At 41.8% G+C, this 26,686-nt stretch overlaps 1 protein-coding gene across 5 annotated transcripts in view; it reads right to left on the bottom strand.

The window, feature by feature from the left end:
- Positions 1-311: 311 nt before the first annotated feature.
- PMS1 (PMS1 homolog 1, mismatch repair system component) overlaps positions 312-26,686 on the bottom strand; it is an 86,704-nt gene continuing 60,329 nt past the window's right edge. For all 5 annotated transcript variants that reach the window (XM_084643087.1, XM_084643088.1, XM_084643086.1 and 2 more), the window contains 4 exons: positions 19,118-19,576; positions 16,943-17,073; positions 9,334-9,494; positions 312-997 (listed from right to left, as the gene is read on the bottom strand). In XM_084643087.1, the coding sequence (XP_084499213.1) occupies positions 833-997; positions 9,334-9,494; positions 16,943-17,073; positions 19,118-19,576 (916 nt within the window). In that variant the 3' untranslated portion in view covers positions 312-832. The remainder of the gene's footprint in view (positions 998-9,333; positions 9,495-16,942; positions 17,074-19,117; positions 19,577-26,686) is intronic.

Genomic DNA, 26,686 nt, shown 5'->3' with positions numbered 1-26,686 from the left:
GAACGGAAACCTCAAGGTAAGCAGCGCCAGGCTGGAGCCTGCCCCCTGAGCCCCCTCCTGCACCCTGCCCTGAGCCCCCTCCCACACTCCACACGCCCTCCTGCACCCTAATCCCCTTCCCTGAGCCTCCTCCTACACCCCTTGCCCTGAGCCCCTTCCTGTATACCGCACCCCCTCCTACACCCCAACCCTCTGCCCCAGCCCTACATTCATGGCCCTGCATGTAATTTCCCCACCCAGATGTGGCCCTCGGGCCAAAAAGTTTGCCCACCCCTGGTTTAGAGACTCAAGGTGGATGAGGTAATATCGTTTATTAGGCCAGCTTCTATTGATAAAAGATACAAGCTTTTGAGCTTCACAGAACTCTTCTTCAGATCTGGGAAAGATAATCAGAATGTCTATTACTTAGATCAGATTCAGAGGAATATATAAAGCAGTGTAAGTTAACCCTCAGTAAGAGGTATACGCTTAAGTAAGTAAGGCTAAAGGGGTCTAGAGGTTGTTAGGCACACGTTCTACAGGTAAAACTATGTAACATGCACTGAAAAAACACCATGATAGTTGCAAACATTTATTAACTAAATTCTTAATGGGAAAAAAATAGCAATGAGTTGTTGCAAATAAGTTTCTGTACGTTATTCACAGTTTACAAACAGTAGCTGAACTTTAAAAAACAAAAGACATTGAACTTAAGACAGTGAAAAGTTGCTGTATAAAAATTTTGTAGAAAACGGGCTGACAATACAGAGTACAGGTCAAAATTAAGGAGAAGAAATACAAATCCAAACAAAATGTTCTACTTTACTGAATAACTTCCTTGGATTTGTGCTTGTTACTTAAATTCTGGAATATCTGTTAAGTGATGAAAAAATGGACGACCATGAACACAGCCTTTATTTTCATTTCCAAGCTGTTGCTTCATCCTGTAAATTGTGTCCTCTACATCCTCTTTTGACATATACAAGGGTAGCTGCCGAGACATACGCACTGCTTCTCCCTGTGGAGAGGAAACCCCCCCCATAAATTTTTTAGTGCTACCTTGTATCAGATTAACATGTGGCTTCAATAAACTCAACAGGCAGTAGTAGTATATTCCATTTTTCTCTTTCCTAGTGGTAAATTCTATTTCTTATTACCAGTATATTCAACCCCAGCATCCAAACTACAACTCTAAGCAAAAGTCTTACATGACATTTCAAGGTACTAAGCAAGGTATCAGGTCAAATCACAATGAGAAAGAATAGCATCAAATTAACTTGTTTCAGAGTAGCAGCCGTGTTAGTCTGTATCTGCAAAAAGAAAAGGAGTACTTGTGGCACCTTAGAGATTAACAAATTTATTTGAGCATAAGCTTTTGTGAGCTACAGCTCACTTCATCGGCTGCCAATGAAGTGAGCTGTAGCTCACGAAAGCTTATGCTCAAATAAATTTGTTAATCTCTAAGGTGCCACAAGTACTCCTTTTCTTTTTGGAAATTAACTTGTATTGCCAATCTGTTGGTCATGTTTGTACTCTCTTTTAGGGTCCAGTCTTCCAAGATGCTGGGCACCTTTTGATCTTTTTAGTTCCCTTAATTTATTGATTTCATTGAAAGCTGACAAAATACAAAACCTTAAGGTCTCTTTAAAGTGGCATTTCTGACTTGGTATTTTAATCATATTACTTAGCCAGTATTCCTCACCACTTGCCTGCTGCCTTCCTTCACAATGTACAAAACTGAACATGAGTTCAGGAATTTTTAAGCTTGAGCTACTTCATTCCCTCCCACAGTCCAGGGATGCCGTCCCTTTTTCTCCCAGCCTGAAAGGTTCTGCATCATTGTGGATTTCCCTCCAGCCAGGAGGTCTGAATGTAACTCCTTCTGGAACTAGTAGTCAATACTGCCCCTTGGAGCTGCCAAACGAGGATCACTGGAGAGAAAGGCAAAGAGCGTCCTGCTCAAATGTACAGTTCAAAGACAAAGCTTGAACTGCCTACTTGACAGTGTACTGCCATTATGCCATCAAGCTGGAGAGAAAGGCAAAGAGCATCCTGCTCAAATGTAGAGTTCAAAGACAAAGCTTGAACTGCATATTTGGCAGTGTACTGCAATTAGGCCACCAAGCTGGCCTCAAGCCCACATCAATTTTTTTCAATTGATTTTTTAAAATTATTGCAGGCCTTATGTCTCCCGTTTAGTCTCTCTACGTGCCTACTGCTGTTATTGCTGTGAAATATCTTTCCTTGTAACAGAAATGTTCACAGGCCCAACAAATGCCCTTATCTGCTCTCCTCCGTTTCAGATAGATAATCTCTTGATGAATCTGTTCATCAAGACTTGTCTTAAAAAACTAGTCATACAGGCCCAAATCCAGCATAAAAACAGAAGGTTACTTACTCTGTGCAGTAACTGAGGTTCTTCAAGTGGTGTCCCTGTGGGTGCTCCACTTCAGGTGTTGGTGCGTCCTGGCGCCGTTGATGGGAGATCTTCTGTAGCAGTGCCCAGTTAGGACGAGTGTGCGCAGTTGGTGTCTCATGGAGGCACTGGAGTCTGCTTGGCACGTGCGCATTCCGACTCCCTCAGTACCTTCTCCACCATGGAGTCCTTTAAGACTAACTCCAAAGAAGAGGGGAGGGGCGGTGGGTAGTGGAGCACGCACAGGGACACACATCTCAAAGAACCTCAATTACTGCATAGGGTGAGTAACCTTCTCTTCTTCAAGTGGTGTCCGTGTGGGTGATCCACTTCAGGTGAATGTACAGCAGTACCTACTATAGTTGGGGGGACTTTGGAGTTGTGGGTTTGGCAGTGGCAGCCAGTACTGTATGACCTATGACAGTGTCTGCTCTGGCAACTTGTATGCTGCCGTAGTGTTTGGCAAACGTATGGTCTGATGACCATGCAGCGGCTTTGCATATGTAAATAATGGGTATGTTGTGTAGGAACGCTACCGATGTTGACATAGCTCGAGTGGAATGAGTTCTGATGCCATCAGGATGTTCAATGTCGTGGATCTGGTAGCAGAACCTAATACAGTCAGAGATCCACTTGAAGAGCTGCTGTTTCGAAATAGCAGCTCCTTTAGAGCATTCTGCAGTAGATATGAAGAGTCTAGGTGATTTATGAAATGATTTTGTTCTGTCCAAGTAGAAGGCAATCGCCTTTCTACATCAAGGGTATGAAGTGCCGCTTTCTGTGGAGTTTTGGGGTAAAAAGTGGGGAGGTGTATTGTCTGGTTAAGGTGGAAAGAGGACACCACCTTTGGCAGAAATTTAGGGTGGGGTTGCATCGTGATCTTGTGCTTAAAGAAATTGTAAGCACCTCATGTGTAGCCTGGCGTGTTTCACCACGAACGTGGCAGCTGCCATGTAGCCCAGAAATTGCAGACACATTCTGGCTTCGACCCCTGGACAGATGGACACCGTGTGTATGAGGTGTCTGATAGTGAGGAACTTGGCCTGCAGGAGGAAGGCTCTGGCGAGGGTTGAGTCCAGGTAAGCCCCAATGAATTCTATTTGCTGTGTAGGCATCACAGCTTATTTGCAGTCCGAGCCTTTGGAAAAGAGCCATTTGCGCAGGTGGGCTGCTACCACCGTGAGTGTCTTGGAAAACACCCGCGGTGTGGTGGAGAGACCAAATGGGAGTACTCTGTATTGGAAGTGATCGTGTCCCACTATGAACTATTGCAATCGTCTGTGTGTTGGGTGTATTGAGATATGGAAGTATGCATCTTTTAAGTCGGGAGCTGAGAACCAGTCCCCTTGTTCCAGCACTGGTATTATCGTGCCCAACGTGACCATTCTGAATTTTTGGGAGCGGACGAATTTGTTGGGTCATCGCAGGTCTAGAATGGGTGACCATCTTCTGCTTTAATTCTGGGTCAAGAAATGGTGGGAGTAAAACCCCTTCCCTATGTGTTGTATTGGAACTTGTTCCATTGCACCTAAGAGGAGTAGTTGAGTTCTTCCTGAAGTAGGTATTCATGAGAGGGGTCCCTGAAGAGGGACGGAAAGGGTAGGGAGGCACGAAATAAAGGGATGGAATAGCTTGACTGCACTATTTCCAGGACCCAGCGATCCTGTGTGATGTTTCGCCAAGTGCGGTGGAAGCGTTGGAGGCAATGGCCAAAAGGGTAAGTAGGCGCTGGTGGTAAGGACTGGTTGCTCAGACCCTCAACCAAGACTTCAAAATTGCGGTTTGTTACTCGACTGGTGGGACATAGGTTGTTTAGACTGGGTTGTTCGACCTCTGTTAGGCCTGCCGAGGGACCTCCCTATGTCATATTACTTGGACTGCGAGCAGCTGTATTGCTCTGGTAAGGCTGGTATCTCTTTCTCTTGGAAGGAGGGGTGTAGATCCCTAGTGTTCGGAGGGTAGCCCTGGAATCTTTCATCATGTGAAGGACTTCATCCGTTTTTCAGGAAAAAAGTTTGTCGAACGGTAAATCCTCCACTTTGGTCTGTAGCTCTTTAGGGATGTCAGATGAGGAGAAACAAGAGGCTCTATGCATCACCACCACAGTAGCTGTGGTGCAAGCTGCCATATCAGCCATGTCCAGAGATGCTTGAAGCGCCTTTCCAGATACTAGCTGTCCCTCTACCAGGACCAATTTAAAATCTGCTCTTCGGTTCTCTGGGATGTGGGAGGTGAATTCAAAAAGTTGGCTGTAATGATCAAAGTCATAGCTAGCGAGAAGAGCAGTGTAGTTGGCAATTCTAAACTGGAGAGTAGAGGATGTGTAAACCTTGCGACCTAAGAGGTCAAAGTGTTTGAAGTCTTTTTCTTGGGGTATGGACCAGTAATGAGGTTGTTTAGCCCTATGGTTAGCCAATTCAACCACAAAGGAGTTGGGCTGTGGGTGTGAGAATAAAAGGTCCACACCCTTAGCTGGGACATAATATTTCTAGTCAGCCTTTTTACATGTTGGCGGGACAGAGGCTGGTGTCTGCCAGATAGTGTCAGCCGGTTCTACTTTGGCATCGTTTATGGGGAGTGCAATCTTTGAGGATCTTCAAGAGCTTATGTTGATTCTCCTGTACCTCCTCCACTGGAACGTCCTGGCTGATTGCAACCCTCTTCAATAATTCCTGAAATTGCTTGAAGTCATCTGCCGTAGTTGGTGGGGGTGGCATGATGGCTTCATTAGGTAAAGAAGAGGAGCGGTGTTTGGGCAACTCCATGTCAGGTCCGGGCTCTTCACACGGATGGCATTGGGGATCCAGATGGAGAGCGGATCTGCGCTCTATGGGGTGAGGAGGTGCAGGAATAGTGGGCCTTATAGGGTGCCCATGCGTCCAAAGTGCCCATTGCATGGGGCATAGTAGTTGAGGTCCCATCCTTGGTGGAGCAAACCATGGGAAGTGGGGTTGGTCGTTGTGATGCACGTTCCTGTGAGGCAGTCTTAGTTGTGGTGGAGGAAAGTCGGGTGGAGGAAAAACTGTGTCTCCGTGGTCATTGCCATCACTGTCTGTGAAGACGGAGCGTTCAGTAGGAGAGGGTGGCTGGATCAAGGGTGAGCCCTCGGTACTGAGTAGAGGAGAATCCACTGAGATGTCTTGATGCGTTAGAAATTGTGTCTGTCCTGGAGTGTGCAGCACCAAGGATTTAGAGTCAGAAGCCATTGGTTTAAGCAGTTTGTCTTTGGTCTTGGCTGGTGCCGGTGGCCCCATGGCGGCACCAGATAGTGTGTCAGTACTGGTGGAGTTGCTGGTGCCTATGGCATTGTCCGTTCTGGGGCTATGTGTGTGGACAGTGCTGACTCCAGCACAGGTATCGGCACCTTTGGTGCCAAGGAGGAGACCTGGCCATGACGTAGCCTTGACTCCTTACGTTTCTACACTACATACCCGGTGCCGGAGGTGCCGAGAACGTCACAGGTGCTGACCCTTGAGGCAGTTGGCACTGCTGGCAAGGACCTCGCTGGGGACCATTTCTTTGTGCCCAATTCCCTGTTTGTGGAGGTCGAGGCTCTCTTTTACTTCTCGTGAGATGGTAGAGCCATGCTCTTGTCAGTTCTGACCTGGTCGGAGAGCACCTAGGAGAGGGTTTTGTTCTGCCTGTCTCCAAATTGGGTTGGAGGGATTTCTCCATCAGAATAATCTTTAAACGCAGGTCTTGGTCATGGCGAGCTCTGGTTTTTAGATTATTGCAGTGGACGCACTAGTTGCACGTGTGTCTCACCGACACATTTGACAAATTGGGAATGTCCATCCAAGCATGGTATGGGATCCTTGCAAGAGTCGCATTTTTTAAAACCAGGAGACCCCAGCATCTTTAATGTGGCCCACTGAAGAAGGTCTAAGAATGAGACGTTAGCAAGGTTCACTCCCAAAGGGGGAAGAGGGGTTAAGAAAAACTTGGTTTGGTTTTGTTTTTTAATGAGCTCTATGCAACTGTCTAAAGGTAGAGTAGTAACTGGGGAGGTTTTATCTAACTAAAACTAATTTTCTCTCAAAATAGAGGAAGAGGTTCAGCACTGCCCCAAGTTCCATCTTCAGCCAAGGATGGCTGAGAATGAACTGAGGGGGTTGGAATGCGTGTGCGCCAAAAAGATTTCAACGAAGCTGTGAGACACCAACTGCACATGCACATTCTGACTGGGCACTGCTACTGAAGATCTCCAATCAACGGTACCAGTATGCACCGACACCTGAAGTGGAGCACCCACAGGACACCACTTGATGAAGAAAGTAGGCTGGTTGCTTATGGGCCATTTGGCAGATTTGAAAGATGACAAAGAATAATGGAAGACAGGCTTGTCCACTTCCCCATCCGTTCCTGTCAGTTCTCCAAAACCCTGAACTGAAATGGGAAATGGCTTATCCAAGTACAAAACCACAGCCATTAGGCTAGTCATTCAAAGGAAAGTGACCTTTTAACGTCAGTGCTTGTGCGTGCACTTACTTCCTATCCCCCTCATTCATGGCTCTTAGCAATATGTTTAATACACAAATAGGTAGTTACTGCCCTTTGGATGGACAACTTTCAGCATGAACAATTTCATATACAAACAATATATAGAATATTAGATAATTTGAAATATATAACAATATACTGTTCCCCTCAGTGTTATGTCACTTTTCTTGCCTCTCCATAATGTGTTGATTGAAGATTTGCTATCTTAGGCCCCTATATAGGAAAACACTTGAAGTATATACTTAAGTCCACCCCTATTTAAGTACATACTAAAGTGCTTTCTTGAATACAGATGCTTTGTCAACTTGGGGTTTGAGAAAGAGAGAGAATGAGAGAGAGAGAGAGAGAGTGTGTGTGTATATACACACAGCTAATGATTAAATACTGTGGGACAAATCCTGCCTTGTTTATCTGGAGGTGGAAAGGGTCCACTGGCAGGTCTGCTGTCCATAGGAAGGCACACAAGGGTGAGCAACCATGGGAAAAGCATACAGAGGAAAAGTGGGTTAAGAAGCAGTGTGGCATGAGTATGCCACAGTCTGAGGGGAAGAAACCTTCTTTCCTTTGCCCTGAAGCTAACAAAACAAAATTTTAAAAAATAAGACTATTATCCCTGAATTTATGCCACTAAAACTTGTATAATTCAATTTAGTGGCTAGAAATAAAGTTCTTTTTCCTAATTATTATTTTATCTACCTCTATTGTATCTCTACTCTCTCAACTTTCTCTTTGCATGAATTGTAGAAATTTTATTTATTTTTGTATGAAAGCCGTGCACTTTCAGATTGTTTGGAAACTGTGTGCATCTCACTGTGGTTTATTTAAACTTTAGATGTAGGTCTACTTTCCCTAAATTGATCCCTTAAATCATTTCATGATTACCAGATTAGTTATGGTGGAGCTATGACACTGGCAGTCCCGGTGCCAGCTCATGCCGAGGCCCCTAGGCCTCACTGAACAATGATAAATGCATAGCTGGAAATCAGTCTGTCTCACCTGTGTGTTACTATTGTTAAAATAGGAATTAGATTTATAGAGAAGTGTTTATTGTTGGACTTTATGAAATTCTCGTGAGTTGCTGCATACATTAATTTCATTATAATATCTGTATCCTGTGTTATAAGGTAATATTTAAGTGTTTGCTTTGTAACTATAAAAGTGCATGCTATGAAATTGGAAACCCCCACATTCAGGAGAGAAGCATTATCAAGTGTGAAAAATTAGTTTACCATAAGTAGTGTCATCTCCTGCCCAACAAAAGAAGGCCCATAGACACCAGACAAACCATTGTGGAACATCAGCAGATAAAAGACTTTGTTGATTGCTCCCACATACACCCACCCATGAAGAGGGGACATGCACAAACTTTCCTTCCACCACAGTTTGAACTCTGGGGGGGGAAGGGAATAAAAATTGCCTACCAGAAGAATCTGTATCACTATGCTGCTTGGCATTTGGAGAGGGCAATATTTCTAAGTATAAGCAAGGGATCCCCAAGATGCTTAGCTTGGGTTAGCCCTAAAGGACATATAGAGCTTGTGCATTACAGCAGCTTCTATTACAGTCTTAGGTTTCAAAAAGTAACTCATTTGTGTGTGTATGTTCACCTGCTTTAACCTTGTAAATAGCTCTAATTTCTTTTTCCTAGTTAATAAACCATTAGTTATTTTATTACAGGATTGGCTACAAGTGTTGTCTTTGGTGAGAGATCTAAGGTACAATTGACCTGGGGTATGTGACTGGTCATTTGGGACTAAGAGTAACCTGCTTATTGTGATTTTTGGTGTAAGGCATTATCTATCTATTGCCTGGGTGCCCAAGGGGACTGTCTGTGACTCCATATTAAGGCTGTTATAATGCTTCAGGAATCCACACTTGATACTTGGTTGGGAAAGGCTAATTATGGAACACAGAACCAATTTGGGGTTTGAGCTGTGGTTTGTAACAATCTGCCCTGAGGTTGGTATCCATTTTCGAGCCATTCCAGACAGCTTGACAGGAGTTAAGAATTTGTGGCTGTGACACATAAAAAAGAACCAACCACTTTCTGGAAACTGTAAACAATTTTATGATGGGACTGCACTGTAACCTGGAAAACTGCCTCTTTATAGTGTTTTTATATACTGTCTTATCAGGTCACAGTTCATTTATTCAAACCGCATTTCTTCTTTGAAAACTGCCAACATAAAAAGAGTACCTTCTTACTGAAATATGCTTCCTGAGCGTATTCAGAGTCATATCTGATGACTGAAGTGACAAACATGTTCTTACTCCTTTTAGCCAATTCAACTGAGAGACAGTATATTGGATTTTATTGTTTCTTGTTCATCATCATGAGTCTCTCATCAGAATAGAACTGCATTTAATTAATGCTGAAAGCTAGAGAGGTATTGGTCACTACCTGACCAATACCTGAAAGCAAACCAGCTATTTCTTACCTCCAAGTAGTTTATCACTTTGAGAGGTCTACACTCATATACTTCCTTTGCATTTTTGTTTATCACGGCATTCAGAATTTCTTTTAAATCTGATATACCATAGTATGGCAGACAATTAGCCATTCCTTCTATTTCCAGCTGGTTTTCTGTAGCTGAATATCCTGGCAATAAGAAAAGAAAATAATTAGTATTCCTGATATCAATAAACAACATCTATGTTACACACTGTTTTGATTTATATCCCAGAATAAGCCAAATGAAAATAAAACTGATGTAAAAACACTTAGTAAACTAGTCATTAGAATTCAATACAGTTAAGACAATTAATTTTGCCTTCATTGGAATGAACAGCATGACCTCCTCCTGGGTTTCATATTAATCATGTGTCATGAGTGCCTTTTCACACCACATATGCCACAGTTTACTTTAGTTCAAATCCCAGTTAGAACTGTTTAAATGCTTACACCACTTTACAGTATTTCCTCTTTGGGCAGGCATTGTAATCCCATAGCTTTTATTAAAACAAATGAAATTAAAGGTGAATATGTAATGATTTCAGCTTCTACGATTTGTTTTTATGAACAGTGTGTTGATGCTAGTTGCTATGCAAATGGTTTAAACATCCGTCCAACTCAAACTCAATTATTTGGGACAGATGCAATTCCCGTTGAAATCAAAAGCAGTCTTTCCATTGAATTCCACTACCACAGAGACTGAAGAACCCAAGTCCTCACAACTGAACCATTCCACAGGGCCCTCCACATCCATCAAGGGGTTGCCACCACTTCAACTGAACACCTGAATAGGGACCTCCAGGGCATGATGCAAAGACCATCTTATTAATGTAACCACCTACACCCCAGCAAAAAAACTCAACTCCCTACACCATGGGAATCCAAACCTTTAAACAAATCCAGACACCCACCCTACTATTAAATTAACCCCACCCAAGCACCCTCCTTCCATCCCAACATAAACTTCTCTTTTCTTTAGGCTCAGCCTCTGCTCACCTAATTTCCCACTCAATAAATCCCCTATAAATGGCATAAACCTTACTCTTGCTAGTATCTGTCTCAGACCCACAAAGGAATAGTGTTCATGACAATCTCAGTCCATTCCCCTGTGCCAGATCTCTGTCATGCCAACTCCAATTAAGGGAGTTAGATTGGAACTCCCTAGAGAAACCTGCACCTGATTGGCAAAGGGGAAACAGCTGCCAGCCTAATTAGCCCGAGGTTGCACAGAAGCGTCAGGGGAAGGAAGCCAAAGGGGGAAGCCAGAGAATGGAAGGAGAGGGGTAGCTCTTCCCTCCTGGCTACAGAGATCGAGAAGTCCTTAAGGCTCAAACCCCCAAGCTGTAGATGGTGAGAAGGTGGTGGGATTGCACTCTGGAAATAAACTGCACCGGTGAATGCTGAGCCAGGTCTTTTTGTGTGTTTTGGAGCAGAGGCAGGACCAAGGGGGGCCCTACTATGCCCTGTTACAGCTAGCTACCGCCTATTGGGGAGGTGGATTAAATATAACAAGGGGAGACCCCCCCTCCCATCACTGTAGTGTCTACACTGAAGCACCACAGTAGTGCAGCCTAAGTTAAAAGAACAGTGAAGAGGGGTCACAAGTTAATAACAACAACAAATTGAAAGATTCTATACGTGGGAGGAAATGTTTACAGCTGAAATCACAGAAATGTGTTTTAGTGGATTAATATTAATCAAATGAGGTTGCCATCCCTTTTTTGCACATTATTTACCTGGTGGTCACTAAATGGTAGTGAGAAGTTTGTGCATGCTGACAGGAACAAGCTTAACTATCATCGCTGGCACCTCCACAGTCTCCTGAGACCGCAGGATCCACCATGACATCCTTGGACCTTCATCATCCTGATCCTGAGAGATGTCGTGCCCAATTGAGCCAGAGAGAGAGAACCAATGACATTCTCACCTTCACTGGCTAAATCCAGACCATCACTTTGAATGTGAGACTTATATTTTTTTCTTCCCTAGCTCCTTTTGTCTTCTGTCTCAAGAGAGTCTGGCTTAGACAGCCAAGACAATTCCATCTTTTGCAACATTGTTATGCGTCTGATCAGAGAGGCAGCCTGACACTGGTACAAGTTTGCCAGCTCTTATAGTGGCTGACAAGACAATGTGCACTGTGCTCGTGTTTCTCCAGCAGGGAAGCTGGAAGTGAGAGTCAGCACAGAAGACTGAAGCTGCATTTTCTACCTTTACTATTCTTTTCTTTCCCCTTTTGTGTGTTTGTTTAGTCTTACTGTAAACAGGATCAGACTTCAACAACAACAGCTCCAGCCCACTTCAACTAACTTTCTCTTTTGCCCGAAAAAGGACACAATCCATCAAAGGGGGGGTTCCCTATAAAGTAGTTTTCAGGCAAAAGGGAGCAATGGAATATTGTAAAATTGAAAGCCTTATTTAATACTTTACATTTCAAATGCTATAGCTGTTTTTCCTTTCTGTACCCTTGATGAAAGGTTACAAAGATTTTGAATGGTAGTCGTTACAATAAGAGTAAGCCAAAGATAAAGTAACATAAAACTCCCGACCACTCATTAATTTTGTAACAATAAACAAAAGTTTCATTAACATCTTAGCCCTTGTGGTCCCGAGACACCCCCTTTCATAACACAATATCACCCTCCTATGCAAGCATATCATTTTTGCTACTAGGTGAGAGATACCCAATCCCTTGCCACAGACTCTGGCTAGACATATAACTAAAACTGCCTGAATGGTTCCTTTGAATACCAACTATCTAATCATGAGACTTAAACTAGATGTTTAGTGGCACATATGAACAGGATGCCAATGGCATCCCATAGCTACCTGATACTCATATTTTTCTTGTGTATATTATCCAAGTAATTCCAAATGTTTTCACCTTCTATGTATTTGTAAGTGTGGATTTTAGTATGTCTATCTTCAACATGGCTGTACGTCCTATAAATAAGTTTCAATAAGCAAACTGTTGAACTTTGCTGTAAAAGTAGTTTTGCAATAGTAAGAAACTATTTCGACTTTTGAATGTAAGCTCCAAGTGCTCAAATCTCTCTGTGAAAATTATCAACTGTAACATCCCTACATCCACATTTGGGTTCGAGTTCACCAGACAGTGTATTCCTCTTAAAGCTCGAGCTAAGGCTGAGAAGTATGACTTCCATGAGCTACAGATACAGCAGAGGCAGAAAAGAACACCCACTCTGAGTGTGGTTATATTCTGTAGACTGAAAAGTGGAATACTGTATACTGATTCAAATATTTTCATCTGTAAATCTTTGCAAGAACAATTTGGCAACCTCTGAGGAAGTGAGAAGACACTTAAACCTCACTGTACATGTAAGCTTTTGACAAAGTATAAAGACATTCTGGAGTATTCAAATATCGACTCTTTAGTTTCCGCAAGTGATTTCTGTGAAATAATGTGCAATGTCCAAGGAAAATATTGCCAAGTGAACAAATGACTAATTTTCAACTGGCCAAAAATGTGGATTTCTCATTGCTGCCAGTGTTCCTCTTCCCTTTTCAAACAAAGCCCTCGTGGTGAACTTTGGAGCATTTTCTCTCACTGGCCATGAAAATCTGCTTCCTTTCAGCTGCCCCACCTACAAAGTTGTCTTTTTTCCACTCAACATCAAATATACCAAGCGTCAAAAAAGAAGAAACTTAGTTATTTAGTGGGCAGTGGGAACAGAGTTCACCATGGGAGTTCTGATCACAAACAAAATGAGAGCTAGAAAGCTGCATCACAGCTTGTAAACTCTGGCTAGTAAGGCTTATGAGACAGCTAGTTTGCAATCTGAATGAACAGAGGGGTGGGAAATATTTTTTTTTACTATGTATGTGTATATCTTTCTGATGTGACAGGATATCTATGAGGGGTGGGGGAGAGGGAGGAATGAGAGATAAATTAACTATATTTTTGTTCCCGGAAATATTTGGACTTAGTGTGTAAATGCTTTCAGCAATCTTCTAATATCCAGTTTATAATATAGAGCTTTCTGATTTAATAACTGTATATACTCCAGTCATATTTGCTGAATTAGCCACACCTTTCTCAGGCAAACACTTTCAAAGCTGAGAGAACAATTGCTGCTATCTGAGGCTCAGACCGAAGAAAAGATGGACCACCAGCTATTGTGCAAATGCTATTGTTGTGACACTTAACTCAGTTTGATATGGCATCCTGCCCTAAAATAAAGAAATACAAGGACCATCTCATGCTAAACAAACCAAATATGTAAAATAACACATTCAACTTACATTAAAAAAGGACATTATGGCTGCAAAGTCAAACCCTCACAAGCTAGGAAAAATGCCAGAACTGAGGCTGCCTGTGCTACCTTAATCTGGCTTCCTTCTATGTATGCATTTTGACACAGGCTTTAATTACATGAGCACATCCTATTTTTTCCACAGGACCCCTGCCTCATTCAGTGCATAGACTGGAACTTCTCTGGGGATGAATAAGAGCTGTGTAGTGAAGGAGGCTGTTGGCTGTAGGAAAAAGAATGAAAATGAATATTTCCCTCGCTTGATTCTTGGAACCAACTAAACCATTTTAACTGACCATTTTCCAAAACAATTCAGCCTGAGTCAGACATCTGGTATGGAAAATTTCAGCTTGCATATATTCCAAAGCCAGAAAGGTAATGAAGGCCATAGGATTACCCCCAAAATAATTCTGAGAACATTTCTTTTTAGAAAAATACCCATTCTTGATTTTAAAATAGTCACTGATGGAGAATCTCCCACAACCCTTAAGTAAATTGGTCTAATGGTTAATTATTTTTAGAATTAAAAATATATGCTTTATTTCCGGTCTGAATTTGTTTACCTTCAACTTCCATCCACTGGATAGTGTTATACCTTTCTCTGCTAGATTAAGAGCCCATTATTAAATACTTGTTCCCTATGTAGATACTTACAAACTGTAATCAAGTCACCCATTAACTGTCTCTTTGTTAAGCTAAATAGATTGAGCTCCTTGAGTCTGTCACTATAGGGCATGTTTTCTAATCTTTTAGTCATTCTCACGGCTCATCTCTGAACCCTCTCCAATTTATCAACATTCTTCTTTTGAATTGTGGACACCAGAACTGGACATAGTCCAGCAGGAATTGCTCCAGTGCCAAATATAGAGATAAAATAACCTCTGTTCCTGCTTGAGATTCCCCCATTTCTGCATCCCAGGATTGCATTATCTATTTTGTCCCCAGTGTCACACTAGGAACTCATGCTCCTTTGTCAATTTTCTACCATTACAAACTTTTGATTTATATTAATTATCATCAACTTCCCTTTTCTTCCATTATTTTTTTTACAGCTGCCTTCACTTTCCCTCTAAACCAGGCTGTTTTTTTAACCAGTTGGGCCTTCTTCTTTGATTGTGGCTTTCTGGGTATCCAGTAAAGTATTCTTAAACGATCCCCAATTATCATTCACATTTTTTCTGATTAAGTGTTGGATGGCTAAAGTTTGGCAAAGTTATAAGCAACTGAAAACAGGGTCTTATAATGGGAAGTTTCAGGGGAAACAAATTGATTGTTTAGAGTTCTCACTATTCCAAGATGGACTAGTCTAGGGTTGGTCTGCAGGTAATTTTATCTAGAGAATAAAAAATATCTATGTCTATAAATAAAATAATCCCAACTCACTACCTTGCAGCTGAAGTGAGTCATGAGAAAGGTGAACTAGAGAGTGTCCGTAATTAAGATGACACCAAGCTTGCATGCATATCTGAAGAGCTTACAACAGAAATGGACCCTGGCAAACTTCAAGGAGCCCCTAATAAGCACTCTGTATCTGGGAAGTAAGCACAAACAACTATGAAAAAGGAGCAAATGAGGAACTGGCCCCTTCTGCAGGAAGAAGCCACTAGGTTGGGATCCGCTAAAGAATGTCCTGGATTAAATTCCATGTACTTGTTGTTATTGACTTATTGCCTATTGATAACCAGTTTGCCAGCATCCTCTGTTCAGGCTATATGTGGCCCAGAAGGAAGAATAGCTTTCTCCTGAAAGAACAGTTTGGCCTTTCACTAATGACTTGCTCCAGCATCTTTTTTGGACCTGTCCTTGAAGGTTTCCATATGTTACAATACATCTGTCATCACTCTGCATATGCATGATGTGGTAACATATGAAGCTACAGCATTCCCAACAGCTCTTACAGTGAATCTCTGCCCTGGATCAAGTGAATTGCCATCTAGGCACTGCACCCCAAGAAACTAGCCTCCGTGGGCACTGTGATAGAGGAAATGTCTGCAATTGATTTGCCTCTGCGAAGCCTGTCTTTGGATTTCCACTGATGGCAGGATGGCTGTAAATCATCTAGTGTAAAAGTATACCCACTCTTTACTTCTGGGCTATTAAGGTAATAAATGAGAAAGAATCTATATCATACCACTAATCTTTTGGAGAGTAGACTGATGGGGGTTCTAAAACAGCCCTGCTATTGACCCCAAACTAAGTGCTAGCAAAAATTATGATGATGATCCTGATGCAAAGGCAGACCAGTATTCAAATCTTAAAACTGCCTTGCTGGGCCTCCAGAGCGTCGCCGATCCATTGCACAGCAAAGCAAGAGACATCCTGAACTCTGGAGGTGTTGGCGGTGGGAGTGGTAAGCACTAGGAAAGGCTGTTGAGCTTGAGGAAGACCCACCAAAACACTGACTTCCATTCCAGAAGACCAAAGAACGGTGACTTCCATTCCAGAAGACCAAAGAACAGTGAGGCAGGAAAAAGGCATGGATTCTGGGGCCTTCCTTCAGCTGCTGAGATGCTGAGGATACAAATAGCCCACCACAGATATTTCCTTTATTTTTTTTCTTATGCAAAAATTTAAAGGTTTTCCACTTGTTTCCTGTGGCAAAGAACCGCTTGCAAAAGACTCTTTCACAACATCTGATCCAGCTCCCATTGAAGTCATTGATGCCAGTGGGATATAGATCAGGCCTACAGAGAACAGAAGAGAAACCATTCCTGCCTTCCAAAGGCCTGGTTAGTTTAGCAAGTGTGCCAATAAGGAAAGCTTCACATTTCAAAGAAAACAAAAAGAACTCTGTCCTTATTCAGCTGCATTGCACAGGGATATCCATGAATTATGACTCCAGTCTACGACAGTGGCTTCAATACAGGAAAGACTTTTATGAAAATAAATCTGAAGTGTTATGATGTGGGTCAATGTCACCAAGGCAGATCATGGGTCTAACAAAGTCCTCTGCAAAACATATAATGAGTGCTTCCCATATCACAAGTGATAGATTTGTCAACATCAGTTGCAGCTTGGGGCAGTGGTCAGAGCATAGGACTGAGAATTAGGAGACCTGGGTTTTATTCCTGACAAAATGTTTGTTTGAAGTTCTGCTCTACTGCCTCACTAACCAGCCATCATTTTCTATTTCCCAATGCACTGAGTGACAGAGATGATGCTTTTAGCCACATAAGAATACCTTTGAATGCTGAGGAACTGAGGGTACAGATGGTTTGATTGGTGAGGAGATATAGATTTGCAATATATCATATATGGAGTCATTTCAAATGTGAAAGAAAAAAGTTTCAGAGTCAAAATAAATACAAAACTACATCATACCTGGTATTAGTTTTATCCTAAAACCATTTGCTATAAGCCTTGGATCCGACAAGTAAATTGATCCATTTAATTTTTGGCAATCCTTTGGCATATTGTAGAGAGAATCCATATAATGAGATCCGCTGAACAAACTGAAAAACAAACAAACAAACAATTTTACAAGGCTTAAAATAAAAAAAACTATAATAAACAGAGAGACGGAGTGAACAATAATATATTTACTACCAGCATGACAATTCCATGACAAGTCTGTTAACCAAGTAGTATAATCTATTAGACATTTTTAAAATTACATGTACATTTGAAAAAAATCCAGGGATAAATGGATTCTTATTGTAAAAGGGCAACATTAGATTTTTTGGAAAACAGAAGTAACATAAAAACTCCAGGTCAAATAAACTTGAAAAAGACAGACTTGAGTCTGACAATTTTTTTTTTATATTCCAAAGACCTGTGTTTTATTTTTTGTAACTGATACTGCTAAAAATAAATTACCTAAATCAAAAGTATATTCCTATTATTCCAAGAAAAAAGCATCATGATTTAAAATTAAAATTGTTAGATAATAAAGCTGTTATAAAAACTAGATGGCAAGAAGGATCCAATTAAATAAAATCAAAAAATTATAATGCATAGAAACTGTTAAGGTAAGCAGATAAGGATACGAATTCTCTTACATTCTATATAGAACCCCAAAATCTAGATTGTTAGAAATTAACATTAGACTGCACCTGCTCCACAGTCAGTAAAAGTTGGTGAGGAGCTGTGGAAATAGGGAATATTTAGCAAAGCTCTGGGTGATGAATAAAATAATTTATTTTAAGAAGTATTTTGCCCTCACTTTACAACCCTAAAATCAATGACAAAATTCCTAGTAACTTCAATACAAGCAGGACTAGGTCTCTTTCTAATTTTAAAACATGGTGTAAAATGTAAAAGTAATATTTCCCTGTAGATTTAAAAAGAAATGTTACTTACCTTACAGTAGCTGGAGTTTTGAGTTGCGTGGTCCGTATCTACCTTATGACAGAGCCAGTGGTGCTGATTAAGGTCAGGTGATGAATATGGGTATCACCAAATCCCCTTTTTGATGAGGGATGGTACTGTTGGTGTGGGCAGCATCGTTCCCTTCTTTTGCTTACTGGTATTAGAGGTGGTCCCACCCCTTCAGGGGTCAGCGATTTCAAAGCACTTTTGGCTCCCTATACTACGAGCCAGACCTGTGCTCCCCTTGAGATCCTGACACAACTGTAACAGGATGCAGAGTCTGACCAGATTGGGAGGGTGCAGGGGAAGAAGTCCTCTTCTTAGATGAGGACTTGGGAGGGGATTTCTCCTTTTTATGAGTGTGTTTGCTCCTACTCTCCTCCCATCTACTGCGCCTGCTCAGGTCCTTAGCTCTGTCCTCTCATGATCCAGAACAGGGGAGTACTGCATTCAGAGGGGCACTTCTCAGCATCTACAACCAATGATGACTCAGGGTTGGCCTGGGGGATTGAGCAATCCAGCAGGAATCTTCAGAGCTGGAACTCTCAAGATTGCCAGGTTCAGAGGGGAAAGGAATGCCAAATATTGCAACTTGGAGGGGATGTTGATCTCCCCAGGCAATAGAAACAAGTGTCATGGAAGTCACTAACTGGGAAGATCTGGGGACAGGCCACATAGCTCTTGAAGCCAGGGATCTTAGACATACCAAGTACTCCAAATAGTGGGAACACTGGGGTGGAGGAATTCCCCCAAAACCTCTACTAACACTAGCTAACTAAACACTACCACTAACTAACTAGATAAAGGCAAAAACTTTTTACAGAAATATTTGAAATTGAAGCAGGAATGCTAGTAAAGCTGTGGACACTGGAGGGATTCCGTCACAGACCATGGATGGTACAAAGGAACCGAAGAGGCAGGAAATCTGCACCACTCCCTATGCCCTCAGTTTGGAGCACAAGGAGACGCAGGCACAGACCAACGGACACCGCTAATAAGTCTTCTGGTCTCAGGTGCATGGAGCTCTTGAGTGAGGGACCATCACTTAAAGAAAAATTTGTGCCTCAGTGTTTACAGTAGATAATTCCTAGATGATACGTAGTAAAACAAAACCAACCACAAAAAAACCAAACCAAAACCAAAACCCTCAAACCCCCACGACAACACCCTTGCTCCACACTACTATACCTGTCAGTTAATACAATTGGCTTGTCCAGTTTCTCCACAGGAAGTTTGTGTTGCTCCAGTAGTTTTTTATAAAGTAGGGCTTCTTCCACTCTATACGGATTTAGCAACATGATTTTTTTTTCAGAAGCAGTTATCCACGCATCAGGAAAACTCAGGTGACAGATCAGGCAAGACTCGTCTTTATCAAAATTTCTCTTCTCAAGCCTTTGAAGTTGACGTTTGAAAGAACTCATAGAAAAGGGCACCTGTACAATTTTCATAGCTTGGTTATGGCTGTGTTTCTTTTCAATTTGAGACTGAAAAAGTTTGTCAAGTTTCTGCTGGTCAGAGAGAGAAGTCTTCAGTTTGGGCTTGTATCTTTTTTCTGTCTCTTTTGTTGATCTCTGTATTCTCTGCTCCACAGCTTTCTTGGTTTGGTGGTTGTATCGTTCCAGGTCTTTCATGGCTTTTTCTTCATACCTAAACAGAGAGTGGGGCAGAGTATGGGAGAGAAATCACAAATGTAACAAACTAAAGGCCAGATTGTGACACACATTCTAATGCAGTCATGCACCTCCACTCCCTTTCACAGCCACATTAGCTTTCTCTACATCCTGACCCACGTACTCAGATCCCTGTACTCTACCCCATTGATCAAGTGGGAAAGAAGTGTCTGAACACTGGATGGAGCCTTGCCTCTACCACAGTGTGACAGCCAGAGGAGCTGAGCTGTTACTTATAGATTCATAGATATTTAGGTCAGAAGGGACCATTATGATCATCTAGTCTGACCCCCTGCAGAACGCAGGCCACAGAATTTCACCCACCACTCCTGCGAAAAACCTCTCACCTATGTCTGAGCTATTGAAGTCCTCAAATCGTAGTTTAAAGACTTCAAGGAGCAGAGAATCCTCCAACAAGTGACCCGTGCCCCATGCTACAGAGGAAGGCGAAAAACCTCCAGGGCCTCTTCCAATCTGCCCTGGAGGAATACCTCTGCTTTACACCTAAAGGCTCACTCTAACCTTAAATTTATAACCAGAAATACTGTTTCAGAAGTACATGTTCAGTTTATAGGCACTTAACTTGTATTGCAGAGTAGTGCCTCTTGGCATTTTGACTTCAAATGGTTTTAAATTCTTTGACTGCAAAAGGTATAAAAAACTGACACTGATACCTACATTCATAATTTTGGGGGACTACTTGTAATAGCCATATCAATCAACTTATCAGAGAAGCACAGGCATTTGGTAGCAAACTGCTTCGGATTACTGCTTGCCAGGCCCCATGGCTAAATTATAAGAGCCCCAGGAAAAGACTTTCTTCAAGCAGGATTTCAGGAAGAGCCTAGTCTACGAAGATCAGTTTGAATAACTTTATAAAGAAATAAAATTACACTGATGTAGTTTATTGTAGGGATTCTTTAAGCACGTTTAAACTATACAAACATAAAATAATGCTATGGATCATAGAATCATAGAATATCAGGGTTGGAAGGGACCCCTGAAGGTCATCTAGTCCAACCCCCTGCTCGAAGCAGGACCAATTCCCAGTTAAATCATCCCAGCCAGGGCTTTGTCAAGCCTGACCTTAAAAACCTCTAAGGAAGGAGATTCTACCACCTCCCTAGGTAACGCATTCCAGTGTTTCACCACCCTCTTAGTGAAAAAGTTTTTCCTAATATCCAATCTAAACCTCCCCCACTGCAACTTGAGACCATTACTCCTCGTTCTGTCATCTGCTACCATTGAGAACAGTCTAGAGCCATCCTCTTTGGAACCCCCTTTCAGGTAGTTGAAAGCAGCTATCAAAACCCCCCTCATTCTTCTCTTCTGCAGGCTAAACAATCCCAGCTCCCTCAGCCTCTCCTCATAAGTCATGTGTTCTAGACCCCTAATCATTTTTGTTGCCCTTCGCTGGACCCTCTCCAATTCATCCACATCCTTCTTGTAGTGTGGGGCCCAAAACTGGACACAGTACTCCAGATGAAGCCTCACAAATGTCGAATAGAGGGGAACGATCACGTCCCTCGATCTGCTCGCTATGCCCCTACTTATACATCCCAAAATGCCATTGGCCTTCTTGGCAACAAGGGCACACTGCTGACTCATATCCAGCTTCTCGTCCACTGTCACCCCTAGGTCCTTTTCCGCAGAACTGCTGCCTAGCCATTCGGCCCCTAGTCTGTAGCGGTGCATTGGATTCTTCCGTCCTAAGTGCAGGACCCTGCACTTATCCTTATTGAACCTCATCAGATTTCTTTTGGCCCAATCCTCCAATTTGTCTAGGTCCTTCTGTATCCTATCCCTCCCCTCCAGCGTATCTACCACTCCTCCCAGTTTAGTATCATCCGCAAATTTGCTGAGAGTGCAATCCACACCATCCTCCAGATCATTTATGAAGATATTGAACAAAACCAGCCCCAGGACTGACCCTTGGGGCACTCCACTTGATACCGGCTGCCAACTAGACATTGAGCCATTGATCACTACCCGTTGAGCCCGACAATCTAGCCAGCTTTCTACCCACCTTCTAGTGCATTCATCCAGCCCATACTTCCTTAACTTGCTTTGCTAAAGTCAAGAAACAATACATCCACTGCTTTCCCTTCATCCACAGAACCAGTAATCTCATCATAAAAGGTGATTAGATTAGTCAGGCATGACCTTCCCTTGGTGAATCCATGCTGGCTGTTCCTGATCACTTTCCTCTCATGCAAGTGCTTCAGGATTGATTCTTTGAGGACCTGCTCCATGATTTTTCCAGGGACTGAGGTGAGGCTGACTGGCCTGTAGTTCCCAGGATCCTCCTTCTTCCCTTTTTTAAAGATTGGCACTACATTAGCCTTTTTCCAGTCATCCGGGACTTCCCCGGTTCGCCACGAGTTTTCAAAGATAATGGCCAATGGCTCTGCAATCACAGCTGCCAATTCCTTCAGCACTCTCGGATGCAACTCGTCCGGCCCCATGGACTTGTGCACGTCCAGCTTTTCTAAATAGTCCCTAATCACCTCTATCTCCACAGAGGGCTGGCCATCTCTTCCCCATTTTGTGATGCCCATCGCAGCAGTCTGGGAGCTGACCTTGTTAGTGAAAACAGAGGCAAAAAAAGCATTGAGTACATTAGCTTTTTCCACATCCTCTGTCACTAGGTTGCCTCCCACATTCAGTAAGGGGCCCACACTTTCCTTGGCTTTCTTCTTGTTGCCAACATACCTGAAAAAACCCTTCTTGTTACTCTTGACATCTCTTGCTAGCTGCAGCTCCAGGTGCGATTTGGCCCTCCTGATTTCATTCCTACATGCCCGAGCAATATTTTTATACTCTTCCCTGGTCATATGTCCAACCTTCCACTTCTTGTAAGCTTCTTTTTTATGTTTAAGATCCGCTAGGATTTCACCATTAAGCCAAGCTGGTCGCCTGCCATATTTACTATTCTTTCGACTCATTGGGATGGTTTGTCCCTGTAACCTCAACAGGGATTCCTTGAAATACAGCCAGCTCTCCTGGACTCCTTTCCCCTTTAAGTTAGTCCCCCAGGGGATCCTGGCCATCCGTTCCCTGAGGGAGTCGAAGTCTGCTTTCCTGAAGTCCAGGGTCCGTATCCTGCTGCTTACCTTTCTTCCCTGCGTCAGGATCCTGAACTCAACCAACTCATGGTCACTGCCTCCCAGATTCCCATCCACTTTTGCTTCCCCCACTAATTCTAGATCAGACCATCTCTAGAAAGACTTTAGTTTGAGGAGAATTTGAAAAGACAGGTTGCCAGGTATTCTAAACTAAACAAACACCTAAATTATGACTGATGCAGAGAAGGTAAGTAAGGATCTCCTATTTACTCCCTTTTATAATATAAAAGCAAAGGGATACTAAATGAAATTGAAAGCAAAAATTTTAAAAATGATTAACTTGTTACCCAATGTATATATTATTATCCTGTGGAATTCATTGTCACAACAGATCATTGAGTCCAAGTGCATAGCAGGATTCAGAAAACCATGATTCATTTATATGAATAATGAGATGATCCACAGTTACATTAGATAGAATAAAAATAATACAGAATTAAATTATTTTGCTTAAGCCAACCACTAACTGAGGTTAAGGAAGAAACTTTCTTATAAGCAGGCTATTCTTTAACTGTTCTCTGGGATTTCTGAAACCTTCCCTCAAAGCGTCTAGTTCTAACCACTGTAAGAAACAAGATACTGAACTACACTGACTACTAGTCATTGCTATGGCAATTCCTTTGTTCCTCTGTGGCTGTACATACAGGGTAACACTCAGACCCTTAAAGTGAAGACCTCTTTTATATCAGTGCTTAAGTATAAAGGGGATTGAGATCATGCATCTAACTGTGCAACACTTGCATTTGCTGTTGGTGAGTACTTAAGTGAGTAATCGTATTGACTTCATGGGAGTAAGCAGGAGTGAATGCTGAACAACAGGGATGGGTATAGCACAGTCAGGCTCTATGACACTTAAAATTGCTATAAGCTTTTTTGTGGGTACGACTAAGATAATAGTCTTAACGTTATATTAGGTTATATAAAGGCAGGGAATTTACACTACTGACCTATAGGGCTGGTTGCCTCCCAGATACAAATTTTAATATTTAAAGACCTTAGCAGCAATTTGCTCATTTCTCCTTTCCTACCCCCATTCAATATCCTGGATTCTGTCTAGTAATACAACTGATTTCCAGTAAGAAGCAGTATTATCCTATATCAGTATTGGAGGTAAGTATTTTAACTGGTCTTATGTTAATTTATTCACTGATACTTGCTGGAACAGTCAGATTCAATTATCTGCACGTATGGTGGAAAATAAGGTCAACAGAAGGGTTACCATTTGTAATTAATTATAATGTGCTAACATTCACATATGGTACTAATATTTAGTTAACTAAAGCAGTCATCTTGGGAAGAGCAACAAATCATGTCCAAGGAAAATATGGAGTAAAGGTTAAGATAAAAAACATCTGCTACTCGTAAAATTAGTGGGTGAAATCACTTAAGTTTTTCTGTTCAATCCTGAATTTTGGGTTATAACTTTGACCTGATCCATACTCTTTCTGCTTTCAATGCCAGTTTGTTACAAAGGTGAACATTTAATTATGTGGCTATTGGGTTTACAATGACATATTAAAACTTTAAAAACCCATACATTTAAGGAACACTTGTTATTATAAGTTTAATTCAGGAGGAACTCCAGCCCTGCAAGTGTTGAGTCTGAGGGATTTGTAAGTATCTGACAGCGTTCAGTCTAGATTCAGAAAGTAAACAGTAGGGTCACTAACAGTGAAAGCTACCCATTTCCCTTTTCAAGAAAGATCTTTCAGCATAGGCAGGTGTGATCCAGAGGGACCAGGAGAAATACAGGTAGTTGCCTCCTGGCTAGTTAGAGCTGTCTTAGGAAGTCTGATTAAAGATGATGCTGGAATTCTCAATTCAAAAAGCAGCTTTGCTCAAGGACGAAAAATAAGGCTTCCTCCCATGTGACTTACCCGACATTGGGCTATTTCTGACTTGTACTTTAAGCCCAGATGCAAAGATTTAGCAAAGCAGTGAGAAATCCAGGAGATGGGAATTCTGAGACTGTTATAGAGAGGAAACAAGTAGGATAATTTGAATAGGGCAACTTTCGGCAAAATTTGACTCGAAAGAGCCCCAAATACCCCAAACTAAAATAAAGAGGACATCCTTTTCCAATGTCAGCTCATCCAGATAATGCAAATCAATTATTTCAAACTCTACTGTATTTGATAAGTATCACATTCTAGGGCTGCTTTTGAGAAAATATACCTCTTCTCTGACAATAGCTTTTGTCTCTTGACTTTTATTGGCACCTTGTAAAAGTGTATGGACTGTGGATGACAATCTGTATTTTCTTAGACTATCCTTTTAAATACACAATCCCCTTGTTACTATAGGTCAGTGGTTCTCAACCAGGGGCCCAGGACCCCCTGAAGGGGCCACGAGCAGGTTTCAGGGGGTCCGCCAAGAATGGCCAGCATTAAACTCACTAGGGGCTAAGGCAGAAAGCTGAAGCCCCATTGTGCAGGACTACAGCCCGGAGCCCTGAGCCAATACCTGGGGTTGAATACCCGTGGTGCCCTGGGCATCTGCACTGCTTGCCACCCCTTAACATTGGCTCTGGCTTTTATATGGAGAAAAACAGTTGTGGCACAGGTGGGCTGTGGAGTTTTTATAGAATGTTGGGTTGGCCTCAAAAAGAAAAAGGTTGAGAACCCCTGCTATCAGTGACCTAATTTATCCAGACTGTACCTGCTGGACCGAATTAGTAGAGAATTACATTTTTTATTAAACATTGAACAAATCTTCAAAATTGCTACCTTTGAGAAGACAACTATAGATCTTTCTGCTTTGTTAGCTTCTCTTAGATCTTTGATCTCTTGGATTGTTGCTTGCCTTAGCCAATACTTAAGCACTGAACCAGAAAACTTAGCTGTTATATCCATCTGAAGGAGGGAAATCTGTAAAACCCCAGACAATAGGTCTGATGAAAATAAAGAAAACATTAGGGCACTGATCTTTGATAATAGGTAATTTTTTGCAAATGGGAAATGTCTATAATAAATGCTAACTGGATATACCTTATATTCTGGGAATTTCTCTCTATCTAATATATCTTTTGGATGGAGTTATATTAAATGTTGCTTTGCTGGCAGAAGATGACAAGTGTTACCTCTGGTGTCTAGCACAGACTATTGTTCAAAGGTATTATTAATTTAATTAAATTATATGGAAATCAGCTTCAACAGATATTCCATATATAGTGTATATTCACTTTCTATCCAAGAGCAATCCAATTTTTGTTTAAAAATAAATGCTAGTAGAATATTAAAACTGAGATTTTAATTGCAGAAAAGTTAAGAAAAAAATAGAGTTGAGGTTCCCAGAACAACGTGTCTGGCTTGGGTAACCTGCCAGGAGTTAAAACTCCTATTGGCACAGCTCAGAGGGTTATTGGTGCACACAAGCCTTTCCAATGCATCAAGGTTCAGTTTGCAGGGAAGGCCATATAATGCAAGCAAGCAACATTTTTAAGGTCTTGAAATGTTTGAAAATTTTGTAAAATCAGGTTAAAAAAAATGTGGTGTCAATATGAATTACATACCTAGAGATCTTCATTTTAGGTAATATGGAGATTCCAGTATTCGGGATTTGGTAACTCATCTGTAAATTCATTAGAGGTGACATTTATAGTGGAAAAAGGGCAAACTGGACATAAGTTTCAATGATTTTATGACCAAAAGTGACAGTTACAACTACGCAAGTTGATAAGTGTAATTGAGTTGCATGCTTCATAGTACAAAATGATTACCTATGAGTCAAGAAGGAACTGTCCTTCCCCTGCTCCCATTGAATAGGACATTGCACTACATACTTGACTAGGTGCATTAAGGACTGTTTTTTTCCCTCAGCGTCTGATACTGGCTACTACCAGAATCGGGATGTTAGAGATAATGGAAGAGTTTGAATTAGTATGGCAAATCCCATATTCCTAACACTGTTTTAGCTTTTAAAAGCAGCTTCTCAGTGGCAAGCTTCATAAGTGACCATCACAT

The sequence above is a fragment of the Lepidochelys olivacea genome (assembly GCF_965140295.1).
Source record: "Lepidochelys olivacea isolate rLepOli2 genome assembly, chromosome: 11".
NCBI classification, from domain to species: Eukaryota; Metazoa; Chordata; order Testudines; family Cheloniidae; genus Lepidochelys; species Lepidochelys olivacea.
This window is presented reverse-complemented; position numbering and strand designations above follow the sequence as displayed.